This window comes from Physella acuta, unplaced genomic scaffold (assembly GCF_028476545.2).
Source record: "Physella acuta isolate Inbredline_101_S28 unplaced genomic scaffold, ASM2847654v3 ptg000767l, whole genome shotgun sequence".
Classification (NCBI taxonomy): domain Eukaryota; kingdom Metazoa; phylum Mollusca; class Gastropoda; family Physidae; genus Physella; species Physella acuta.
This window is the reverse complement of record NW_026732285.1, coordinates 67,347-79,953: the sequence shown is the minus strand read 5'-3', so window position 1 is coordinate 79,953 and position 12,607 is coordinate 67,347. Positions and strand designations below refer to the sequence as shown.

General features: G+C 33.7%; 1 protein-coding gene across 9 annotated transcripts in view; it reads right to left on the bottom strand.

Annotated features, from left to right (window-relative positions):
• Positions 1 to 12,607, bottom strand: part of LOC131950477 (arf-GAP with Rho-GAP domain, ANK repeat and PH domain-containing protein 2) — a 45,734-nt gene that overhangs the window by 16,140 nt on the left and 16,987 nt on the right. For all 9 annotated transcript variants that reach the window (XM_059312648.1, XM_059312649.1, XM_059312650.1 and 6 more), the window contains 13 exons: positions 10,468 to 10,565; positions 7,923 to 7,966; positions 7,651 to 7,729; positions 7,258 to 7,320; positions 6,592 to 6,664; positions 6,253 to 6,305; positions 5,823 to 5,867; positions 5,426 to 5,509; positions 4,901 to 5,013; positions 4,207 to 4,352; positions 3,692 to 3,831; positions 3,018 to 3,203; positions 2,312 to 2,380 (listed from right to left, as the gene is read on the bottom strand). In XM_059312648.1, the coding sequence (XP_059168631.1) occupies positions 2,312 to 2,380; positions 3,018 to 3,203; positions 3,692 to 3,831; positions 4,207 to 4,352; positions 4,901 to 5,013; positions 5,426 to 5,509; positions 5,823 to 5,867; positions 6,253 to 6,305; positions 6,592 to 6,664; positions 7,258 to 7,320; positions 7,651 to 7,729; positions 7,923 to 7,966; positions 10,468 to 10,565 (1,193 nt within the window). The remainder of the gene's footprint in view (positions 1 to 2,311; positions 2,381 to 3,017; positions 3,204 to 3,691; positions 3,832 to 4,206; positions 4,353 to 4,900; positions 5,014 to 5,425; positions 5,510 to 5,822; positions 5,868 to 6,252; positions 6,306 to 6,591; positions 6,665 to 7,257; positions 7,321 to 7,650; positions 7,730 to 7,922; positions 7,967 to 10,467; positions 10,566 to 12,607) is intronic.

The following is a 12,607-nucleotide window of genomic DNA, read 5'->3' as shown; positions in this document are numbered from 1 at the left end:
GGCATATCTGGGAAAACTTCGTAAAGCGGTCAAAACTGACCAGTTGTATTTCCCTATATAATCTTTGTATTTTATGGGAAAAACAGAGGGTCATTTCAACGCAGACTTTAGGGTACTTAAGCTCAGTATATCTGGCTAATTTTTTGCATGCTCCTAGGTCAATGGGTTGTCCTTTAGGGAAAACTGTCGGTTTCACTCAAAGCCCTCGACGAGGGCTAAAATGTGACCGCGAGTGAAATTCTCTTTATATGAGCTCTATTACGAAAAAAAAATTCCTCCGACGACCCCCCTTGATATTTTGTGAGGTGGTAGAAGAACACCTTGGGGTGTCACAAAAAACTCGCCATGTCCGGGAAAAATCGGGAAATGGGTCAAAACTGACCAGTCGTATTTCCCTATATAATCTTTGTATTTTATGGGGAAAACAGAGGGTCATTTCAAAACGGATTTTATGGCACTTACGCTCTTTACATCTGGCTCAGTTTTGGCATGCTTATAGGTAAATGGCTTGACCTTTAGAGAAATCTGTCGGTTACACTCAAAGCCCTCGACGAGGGCTAAAATGTGACCGCGAGTGAAATTCTCTTTATATGAGCTCTATTACGAAAAAAAAATTCCTCCGACGACCCCCCTTGAAATTTTCTGAGGTGGTAGGAGAACACCTTGGGGTGTCACAAAAAACTCGGCATATCTGGGAAAACTTCGTAAAGCGGTCAAAACTGACCAGTTGTATTTCCCTATATAATCTTTGTATTTTATGGGAAAAACAGAGGGTCATTTCAACGCAGACTTTAGGGTACTTAAGCTCAGTATATCTGGCTAATTTTTTGCATGCTCCTAGGTCAATGGGTTGACCTTTAGGGAAAACTGTCGGTTACACTCAAAGCCCTCGACGAGGGCTAAAAAGTGACCGCGAGTGAAATTCTCTTTATATGAGCTCTATTACGAAAAAAAAATTCCTCCGACGACCCCCCTTGAAATTTTCTGAGGTGGTAGGAGAACACCTTGGGGTGTCACAAAAAACTCGCCATGTCCGGGAAAAATCGGGAAATGGGTCAAAACTGACCAGTCGTATTTCCCTATATAATCTTTGTATTTTATGGGGAAAACAGAGGGTCATTTCAAAACGGATTTTATGGCACTTACGCTCTTTACATCTGGCTCAGTTTTGGCATGCTTATAGGTAAATGGCTTGACCTTTAGAGAAATCTGTCGGTTACACTCAAAGCCCTCGACGAGGGCTAAAAAGTGACCGCGAGTGAAATTCTCTTTATATGAGCTCTATTACGAAAAAAAAATTCCTCCGACGACCCCCCTTGATATTTTGTGAGGTGGTAGAAGAACACCTAGGGGTGTCATAAAAAACACGGCATATCTGGGAAAACTTCGTAAAGCGGTCAAAACTGACCAGTTGTATTTCCCTATATAATCTTTGTATTTTAGGGGAAAAACAGGGAAATTTTAACACAATTTTTAGGTTACTTAATGTCTGTACATCATGCTAAGTTTTTGCATACACTACTATAGATGACTAGGCCGTATGGAAAAACTGTTGGTCAGACTCAAAGCCCTCGACGAGGGCTAAAAGATGGTCTTGAGTGAAATTCTCATTATATGAGATATATATATATATAAATAAATTGACGAACGATCCCCTTAATATTATGTGACGTCGTAGACCGACCCTGGAGGGTAACAAAAAAACTTTATTCCCGTCGGAAACAGCCATTATAGTCGTTAAATATGTTCATATAACGTAATTTCTTATATAAGCAAACAATATAAGTAAACAATGACATACGTCATACGTTCAGTTTTCAAGGGAGGTAACGTTTTTAAAATTATTATTTTTCAAATAATTGTATACTATTTTAAACAGAAACAGAAAATGACGAAGTATAGCATTTGTTTTAGTACAAAATTAAGTTGTTAATTTAGTTAAGTATGTTAATTAAATTAATTAATTAATTTCAAAGGCAATGTAATATAAACTATGAGATATACTGTTCATGAAACCTGTGTAGTTCTAATTCCATTTTAGCTATACATTGCGTACTTTCCAAAAATTCGCTTTGAATCTGCATGTAAATGACTAACAAAAACATTTTTTCTAAAGTTAGCATTACTGTTTAAATTAAACTTATTAAACTTATTAAAGCACTCCACACCCAATCCATCGCTAAATAATTAAGTATTCAAATTCTCAAATGCCTTTTAAAAACCTAAGCGAAGCTAGGCAGTATGCCTAGTTAGAAATAAATAAAAGATCACCAGTACAGTATGTAAATACAATTAGAATGAGCTGACTTACATCTGCTCCAGAAAATAAGATCTTCATCGTCTCCAGAACATTGTCACTGCTGGCTGTGCTCACAAGTTCCTACAAGACATGCAACTGTTACTTCACTGGCATATTTTATGGCACAACAGTTCTTTTAAACATTTGTTGCATATAAAAATTGTAGTCATAATAATCAATTTTAAAAAAAAAGTTGTTTTACTAAAGTCTCATAAAAGTAACATACAACAATAAGGCTACATTAAAAAACTGAAAGCCACATTAGTATTTAATTTATTTTACAGCATTTCATCATTTTTAAAAAAATTTTTTAGAGCAAATCAAAGTTTTCATTTAGTTTTTTTTTTATGTTTTTAAAAATACTAACATTAGAGTGATTGGAAAAATATTTTTACAACCATTTAGTATTTGTTAGTCAAATGTGAACATTTTTTTTTCAAAGATAATTCATTACTTTGTTGACAAAAAAAAAGACAAGTAAGAAACATTAATGCTGTAACTTGGTGATTTTTGTATCTGATTAACTTTAAAAAATATCTTATAAAACAAAATTTTAACATAATATGTACTTTTTTTAAAAATTTATTTTTCATTTTAAAATTAGACAAATTTAAAAGCTTTTTTTAAATTAAATTGTTTCATGACAAAACATCTGTTTATGGTAAAGTTATGACCCTTCCGTTAAGGCAAAAAAGGTGAATCTTTAAAGAGAGATTACCTTGCCAAGTGCTGCTGACCCCATGCTGCACAACGCATGAAGGTTACTAAACTTCTTCCCAATATATTTCTTTGTAATGTACTCTTTCCTTTTGTCCATGGTATCTGCTGGGTCCGCTTTAACACCATCTGGCAGCTGGAACTCCCAGAAGGCATTAGCATTGGCATTGCCAATAGTTACCATCAGCTGTGGAACAAAAGGTTACACTTTATCAGAACTAAATTAAACAAGCCTAATTTAAAAAATTAAAATTTTTAAAGGGGTAAATAAGAATATCTACACCAAAGTACATAGTTGAAAAAAAAATATCCTTAACAAAGTGTATCAATTTATAAATGTTTAGCTAAATGTCTCTAACTCATCTGAAAGATTCAGCCATAAAATGATGCTAAAATGATTATTGGTAAACATTTTTACTTTTCTGTCATACTCAGCTCATCAACATGCTATCTCAATGGTTTTAAAACTGTTCAAACTTAATACTAAAATGCCCTGTAAAAATAGCGTATTCTTTGAAATAATATTTGTATATAATTTATATAAACTTTCAGGTTTAGGGATTTTAAATGCATGAACTTTTTTAAACCTCATTGAAACTTTTTATTTTAAAAGCTTTATCTTGAAGAATGAATACTTTAATAAACTTAATGCTTTAAACTGGTGGTTTACTTCACCTCTATAAGACTTGGAGTCCACACGCGGGTGTCCATCCTTAAAGATCTTATTTTTGATATCCTGTAGTCAAACGTCCTGTGGACCCCAGCACAGTTTTTACACACCACAATACCAAGATTGATGGAAGCCCAGTGGGGATCTGGAAAAAAAATAATTAATTTTTATAAAAATACAGGACATTTAATTAAATTATGAATAAACTCAACTTCCCACATCTAGATCTATATTGTATTTTCAGATACAATGTCTATTTTCACTCAAGATAAGTTAGATCAGAAGCCTAGCTCTGGACTATTTGATAATTAGAGATGAAAAACAAAGTTAAAAACTTATTTCAATATAAAAGAAACAAACTAAAATTTAATAAAATAAAGCCAACAATTTGACCAGCACTCTAACAAAGAATACTTAAATTAGTGAAATTGTTTTTAATACTAAAAGAAAGAATAAATAAACAGAAAGTATCTAGCAACTACCTAGATGCAAATACCTGAATAATCAACCATACCCTTACCTGGTGCACCACAATCTGCACAATTTCGGTTACTGAGGTTGTTGTAGACTTTCTCTAGGACAGTGTCATCTGACAGACCCTCAGCAATGGAGTCTTCCATTGCCATGCGCCACTGCTGCATTTCAGTGTCAGTCTCAAAGGTCAGTCTAAGTGGTTGTAAACAGCATCATAAAAAAGACTAATATTATCATATACAAGTTCATAAAAATATTTGTGAATTTTACACAGCTAATTTAACTAGCACAATAAATGTATAAGTTGATTGGTCAAAGTAAAGAGTCACAGAAACATTTCTAGAAGCACAAAACATGTCTTAATGGGGGTTGTATTAACATTGTTAGGAGTGCAAACACTGTACCAAATTAAAACATTTCCAGTAGCACAATTAATGTGTCAATAGAGGTCATGCTAGATTTATTAGCTACTAACAGGGAGGGATCCGCAGAGCCAGTTCTAGAAACATAAGGAGGGGTCGATTAGCAATATCTAAATATTTAGACTCATAGTCTAAATCTAATCAAATAAATCACTAGGTTGGAGGTGGAGAAGGAATACAAGGTTGTCAGTTTTGTACCTAAAACCAAGTTGTCGGAGTTTTTTTTTAATGAAATTAATTGATGATTATTTTAAAATTCGAAGAAAAGTATTTAGAATTTTTTTTTTTTTAAAACAAAAAACTGACATGGTCACTTACTCAAAATAATGGTAATGAGTCGATAATTGTAGTTTGAACTTTTTACGTTCTTTCACTTTAACTGATGCGAGCTTCATATCAATTTGATGAATCGGAGATCCCAGTTGATATTCCTGATTAAGATTTGTACATGCCAGTTAGGCAATGAATTAGTACATATTAATTACATTAATCTAAGGCAAATTGATTAGTCCAATACCTCACAATGCAGTTAATAATTTAATAAAGGGACACACATTTTTAGAACTAAATAGCTAAACAAGTATTAACTAAACAGGATGGAAAGCAAATGTTTAAACAATTGGATTCATACTGATTATAAGTAATTGAAAATTTAAAAAGTATAAAAGTAGCCTACATTCTCAAGTACAATGCTTCAAGTAAATGTAAGTCATTGCTTAGGGATTGGTTATTAAAAGAACAAATTTAACTTTGAGACTGATTAATTAAGAATTAGTAAACACTTGAAAACTAATTGTTAAACAACAACAAAAAAACCAGCAGAATTTTTTTTGTTAAAACTACCTCAAAACTATGATAGTACTGTAGAATTGGACCAATGATTGTGACATAATATTTTCTTGAGAAGCTGTCTATCTTAAAAAAGCCCTGGAAAAAATACATGCTACATTACATTTTATGTACATCATCAGCATTAAAAATTACTTAATACAATTTCAGGCCAAGGATACATCTAAATTAGGACTTAATTAACCAAATTGCTTCTTGCCTGTGAATAACATACACAAGAAAATGAGATCTATCTTGGTCTAGCCTTGTATTACACATTACCCCAAGCTTACATTACACATTATTTTAAACAAGGCATAACCAAATACTATCTGTTTAACATGGGTCTACCAACAATCAATACACAAGGTGGAGGGAGGGGGAAGGGGGGGGGGGGGGAGTCATTACTCACCTCTTTATCAGGCTTTTCAAGTGAGGCCTCTTCAACTTTTTGTTTCTGTAATGTGTTGTTGAGATAATAAAAGTTGAATCAGTGCAAATTAAAAAAGAGTTATATCCCTTTATTGTGAACAATTTTAATCATGGATTAACCAATGTCTTGACCAGTTCCTACTACTGACTCACAAAACTGGTTGACCATCTATTACTGTGTTTTAACACCTCTTTAATTACTATTTTTCAAGCATCCTTAATGACAATAGCAAAAATTATATACACATTTTAGTTAAATGTAATAAGTTGAGCTTAGTATTTAAATTGTCTTGTCAGCGGCCTATGTCCCAGGAGGTGCGACAGGCAAACCTAACCTAACCTTAGTATTTAAATTACATTAAATAAGAGAAATGTAAATAAAAAGTAGTCCTGTAATTAGTTTGTCTTACCTGATACTCAAAGATGGCTGCCTCTAAAGTCAAGGCCCAATTCAGGCAATCAGCTGAGGAGGACATTTGAAAGGTTACCGCCACAGATAATCCAAATCCTACTAGAGTTACAGATAATCCAAATCCTACTAGAGTTACAGATAATCCAAATCCTACTAGAGTTACAGATAATCCAAATCCTACTAGAGTTACAGATAATCCAAATTCTACTAGAGTTACAGATAATCCAAATCCTACTAGAGTTACAGATAATCCAAATCCTACTAGAGTTACAAAGTCCTAATCTGAGACCAAACTAAATTGTACTGATATGTTTAATCCTACGAATGTATCACTTGCCTAGTGTATCAGAGCAAAACAAGAAAACTCTGTTCTTGAGTGTTGTGTGAAGCTTGAACCTGAAATCACTGTCCTGTAATAGATAGTTCATTTTATCTAATTGTTTCCTTGCTGTTTAGATACATTCTAAGTAAAAGGTTAACTTTTTCACAACACTAACTTAAATTTTCTTCTTAATTAATGTTCACAGAAACAGGTGAACTCAACTTCACTTGCTGCAAGGGAATCTTACTTTCACATAATTATTGAGCCTACTGAACTCAGCATAAAATTTGCAACAAACCATATCTAATTTCAGATTCAGCTAATTGTTGCTCAATGACTCTTTCATAGTATTATAACTCATACACAACAACTGCCCAGAAAAAGCCAGTAAAATACATCTGTCAATGTCTATTTATATTTCCTGTGCATTGTTTATTGTTTCACAAAAACACCACAAGCTTTCATGGAAATAAAAGTGAAACAGGATAAAGATATTGCGCTTATGCAGTACTGTGTTCTTTCATCACTTGAACTACATCTCAACAACTATTACAAGTATTGTACCATATACAATATGTGTGTCATATTTCAGAAACAGCTTTCCCGTCGCTCATAGTTTGTTCAATCATGACAGTAACAAGGGATAAACATGAGCTTTGTTTGTTTAAGTAAAAAACTTACTTTAATATCTTGCTCCACCTTAACCATACATTTCACTGGTATTATGCGAATTGATACTTGTGACTAGAAAATAAAATGCCATACTTAATAACACAAGAAGATAATGATACATTTTTATATTAAAACCATAAACGCTGCTAAGTACCAAAAGTTAAATAGAATAAAGAATAATTTCAAATATTTAATGCATTTTTACAAGTGGCTGAAGTAAATATTTTTTAAAACTGTTTTTCTGCTGGTAAATCAGAGAAAAATAAAGCCCTGAGTTCAAATAATGATCACACAACCATGATCATACTGGCTAGTTAACATGAAATGTTCCAATACAAACTTTAAGACTGACAGCACTCAACCCCCATTTAAAAAGCCACTCATGAGACAAGTTACACTTACTGTATTGTCAGTGTAGTAACTTAAGTTTTTTCCATTGAACACAACCCATCTCCTCCTCCAACCGCGGTTGGCATTATGTCTGTACAACAAAACAAAGTTCTTAGCAATTCAGAATAACAGGAAACAAACATGACAGATGTTCACAGCATACATTTTCCAGTAAAATTTAATTTAAAAAAAAAATGTTTGCATTTAAAGAACAGTTAAATAATCTTTATAATCTGTAATATTCATTATTTGTGGGATTTCCCTGAAGAAGGAAAACTTCTTACCCCCCTTGTTTGTTGAGATAACCATCTCTTGAGTTTTTCCTGGGCTGAAAAAAGGAGATAAACATTGCAAATTTAAATATTATACTAGTATGTATGTTAATAGCTCGTCTGCTATTTTTGTAATATTAGGTTGGTTATTTAAATTTATGATGTATAAGACTTTGTAATTAATGGGTTAACTGGTAGTGGAAAGACTCTCCTGTGAAGAAAACCTACTTTATTCAGATTTATTAGTATGTATTCAGAAATCCTTAACTATTGAGCCATAAAGACCAGTCTAGCTAGATCTAACTGAATTGACCATGACCTAACTGGCTTTCCTGTTATCTAAACTGGCTTTCCTATTATCTAAACTGGCTTTCCTGTTATCTAAACTGGCTTGACTATAGCCTAACTAGCTTTACTATGACCTGACTGGATTGACTATGGCCTCAATGGCTTTCCAGCAACCTAAATGACTGGTCTATAATCTAAGTCAACTGAACTAATTTGACTGTGACCTAACTGGATTGACTGCAACCTAACTGGATTGACTATAACCTAACTGGATTGACTATAACCTAACTGGATTGACTTTAACTTAACTGGATTGACTATAACCTAACTGGATTGACTATAACCTAACTGAATTGACTATAACCTAACTGGATTGACTATAACCTAACTGGATTGACTATAACCTAACTGGATTGACTGGATTGACTATAACCTAACTGGATTGACAGCAACCTAACTGGATTGACAGCAACCTAACTGGATTGACTGGATTGACTATAACCTAACTGGATTGACTATAACCTAACTGGATTGACTATAACCTAACTGGATTGACAGCAACCTAACTGGATTGACTGGATTGACTATAACCTAACTGGATTGACTGGATTGACTATAACCTAACTGGATTGACTATAACCTAACTGGATTGACTGTAACCTAACTAGATTGACTATAACCTAACTGGATTGACTCTAACCTAACTGGATTGACTATAACCTAACTGGATTGACTATAACCAAACTGGATTGACTATAACCTAACTGGATTGACTATAACCTAACTGGATTGACTATGACTTTAACTGGCAGTCTGATACTCCAGCAGTTTTAACTTCCACAATGTCAATCCAATACTTCAGAGCTGGTTAAAAAACTTCACTGACTTAACCAACAGAACAAACAAACCGGGCAGCCAAATCAAGTTTATATTAGGCTTCCTGATCCCAGGTGCCAGATAAAAAAAGAAGGAACATGTCCTAATTATCTATTCCTTATCTGGAATGCCAAGGTTAAATATACAACTTGGCAAACAGCTGAAACAAATTGTAAAACTTGAATAAAGCTGATTTACAATTGACTCAGTAAGTTTTGTTTCATTAAAAATCACATCAGAATTAAATGAAGAGGCTGAAAATGTTTTTCTTATATATTACTCTTACAAAGCTCATTTAAACTAGTTTCCAAGCAAACAATTAAAAGGGAAATTAACTGGGATAAAGGCATTTGAGGACAAGCAGCTCTTATATTTGAGGGCTATCAAGAGGGGCTCACATGAACAGCACAGTGGTGTCAGGAGTAAATGATAGTGTTTTAATGACCTACTGGTCGTTATGAATAGCTAAGCTTTGATGTGACTCACTGATGTTTTATTTTAAATTTAGTAGCTACCTTTTTTTTTTACAAAGGCTCTAGTGAAATATGAATTAGTCATGGATTACTGACATAGGCTCTAGTGACATATGAGCTATGATGTCATATGAACTTTGACTTAGTGACACCAGCTCTAGTGACATATGAACTATGATGTCATATGAACTTTGACTTACTGACATAGGCTCTAGTGACATATGAGCTATGATGTCATATGAACTTTGACTTACTGACATAGGCTCTAGTGACATATGAACTTAGACTTACTGACATAGGCTCTAGTGAGTGACATATGAACTTTGACTAACTGTCATAGGCTCTAGTGACATATGAACTTAGACTTACTGACATAGGCTCTAGTGAGTGACATATGAACTTTGACTAACTGTCATAGGCTCTAGTGAGTGACATATGAACTTTGACTAACTGTCATAGGCTCTAGTGAGTGACATATGAACTTTGACTTACTGACATAGGCTCTAGTAAGTGACATTTGAACTTTGACTTACTGACATAGGTTGTATTGAGTGACATATGAACTTTGACTTACTGACATAGGCTCTAGTGAGTGACATATGAACTTTGACTTACTGACATAGGCTCTAGTAAGTGACATTTGAACTTTGACTTACTGACATAGGCTCTAGTGACATATGAGCTATGATGTCATATGAACTTTGACTTACTGACATAAGCTCTAGTGACATATGAACTATGATGTCATATGAACTTTGACTTACTGACATAGGCTCTAGAGACATATGAACTTAGACTTACTGACATAGGCTCTAGTGAGTGACATATGAACTTTGACTTACTGACATAGGCTCTAGTGAGTGCCATATGAACTTTGACTTACTGACATAGGCTTTAGTGACATATGAACTTTGACTTACTGACATAGGCTCTGCTACTTGCTGCCCAACGTGTGAATCTTGCCATGCACGTCCCATAGGTACCACAACATCCTGATCTTCACTGTCACTGCTCACCTCTGTAAGGAAACAATATTAAATCTATTGATAAATCTTGTCACAACAAGTTAATATACAAACACAACTCTGCGAGGAAACAACATTAAATATATTAATACATCTTGTTACAACAAGTTAAAATACCAACGCACCTTAGTAAAAGAACAATTCAAGTCATTTTACTACAAGACAATTTAAGAAGCCTACTTCACTGATAAAATGCAAGTCTTTACAAAGAGTTAATAAACCAATGTAACATAAATATTACAAAGAATTATCTTGCTAATGTTACAGACACACCTCTAAACCATGTTGAAAGACGCCTCTTTATAATGTTACTAATCCACCTCTAAATGTTACTAAACTAACTCTAAATAGTATCAACCCACCTATCCATGTTACTTACCCAGTTCTATATACTTTGATACGAGTTCACCTCAAAATAATGTTACAAAATTACCCCTAAAGTATTACTAGCCTAGCTCAAACGATGTTATAGTAAAACAATTACAAATCTGTATTTAGACTAAACCACCTCAATATCATAAGTTACCAATCCACCTTTATATAAGAACCCAACACACTTCTGAATTGTATGCTACCCACTCACTGCTAAAGTCATTGTCCAATTTATTACTAATATATATTGTTAGCAGTTACCGCTGTGTTAACAATTACCCCCATTGTCCTGATTACTTCCTGTAATGACCAAGCAAGTATGACACTAACCTAGCTAAACTTTGCTACATGTTGAATAGCAGGTGATACCAGAGCCCATTCCCAACCCACCCCATATAAAATAAATGGCAAGGTTTTAAAAGAAGAATACATGTATGAAGCTTGTGCCTGTTTCTTGTTTTCAAACCTTTAAGAGCCAGTATCTTATTACAGTTTTATATTCTTCATATCTCATACTGTCAGGTCATCACAATTGTCTTACAATACATACCGGCAAAAAAAAACCAAGTTAGTAAATATTTTCAAATTTAATTTTTATTCAGTATTTTTGGAAAGAATAATTTAAAAAAAAAAATCAGTATAAAGAGTATGACAGCAACAGTGCACAATTCTAATTTTAACACAAAGTATAAGAAAATCATATTTTGTGAAAGTTGTATTTGCTGCTATATCTATCTGTGTAGACTACAGCACAATGGGAAAGTTTGGACTAGATGGTAATATTTAATACATTCTGTGTGTGTGAAGCTTCAATAAGGTTTCAGTAGGGGCCTACAAATGACCAGGCAATCCCTGTCAAAAAGACAATCCTTCATCAGGGGAAAGCACCCAGTTACTGGGCCAAAGTTTTGAGACCTACTAGGTCACAAGGCTACAACATGTTGACAACAACAACTGGGATATCCCAGCTATGGCCTAGACTTTCACTTTGGTTCTGTATGTAGAAGTTGTTTTTTTTAAAACTGGCGATCTGAAAATCCTAAAACGGGGTGGGTTTTTCTTAAATGAACTGTTTTTTAGCAGGTATTTTTAATGGGGAGCTTTAAAAGGAGGTAATTTGAAAATGGGTCAATTTTTTATTTTTTAGAAGTATGCTTACAAAAAGATACACTTTAAAAATAGGTAATATAAGTTAATATAATATAATAATAAGTTAAATATAAGTTAATTGGTGATATAAATTAGGCACGTGTTTATGAAATAAAATGCAGAGTATTAGAGTGGAAGAGCCAACCAATTATTTGGGTATCATTTTATCTTTTTTTTTTCTTTATAAAAAAAGCAGTGTGTAAAACTCAAGTTCCTTCTGATTTGACCCTTTGATAGCTATCCACAGCACTCAAGAGTTACCCTCTCCTCTTGTGGACCATATCTGTCCATGTAATGTCACCAGCAAGCTTCGAGTGGTTGACGCCACGAGATTACTTTATATAGACACAAAAAGTGAACAATATAAATAGATCCGTGATGGTGAAGACACGAGACAATGCTCGCCTATGATTCATAGAAAAGTTTGTCTCAGTTGGACACATTATTAAGGCTAGTCTGAACATTGTCAGTCCTATGACCATGTTGAAAAGATTTAAGTGTTACTGTAAAAAAA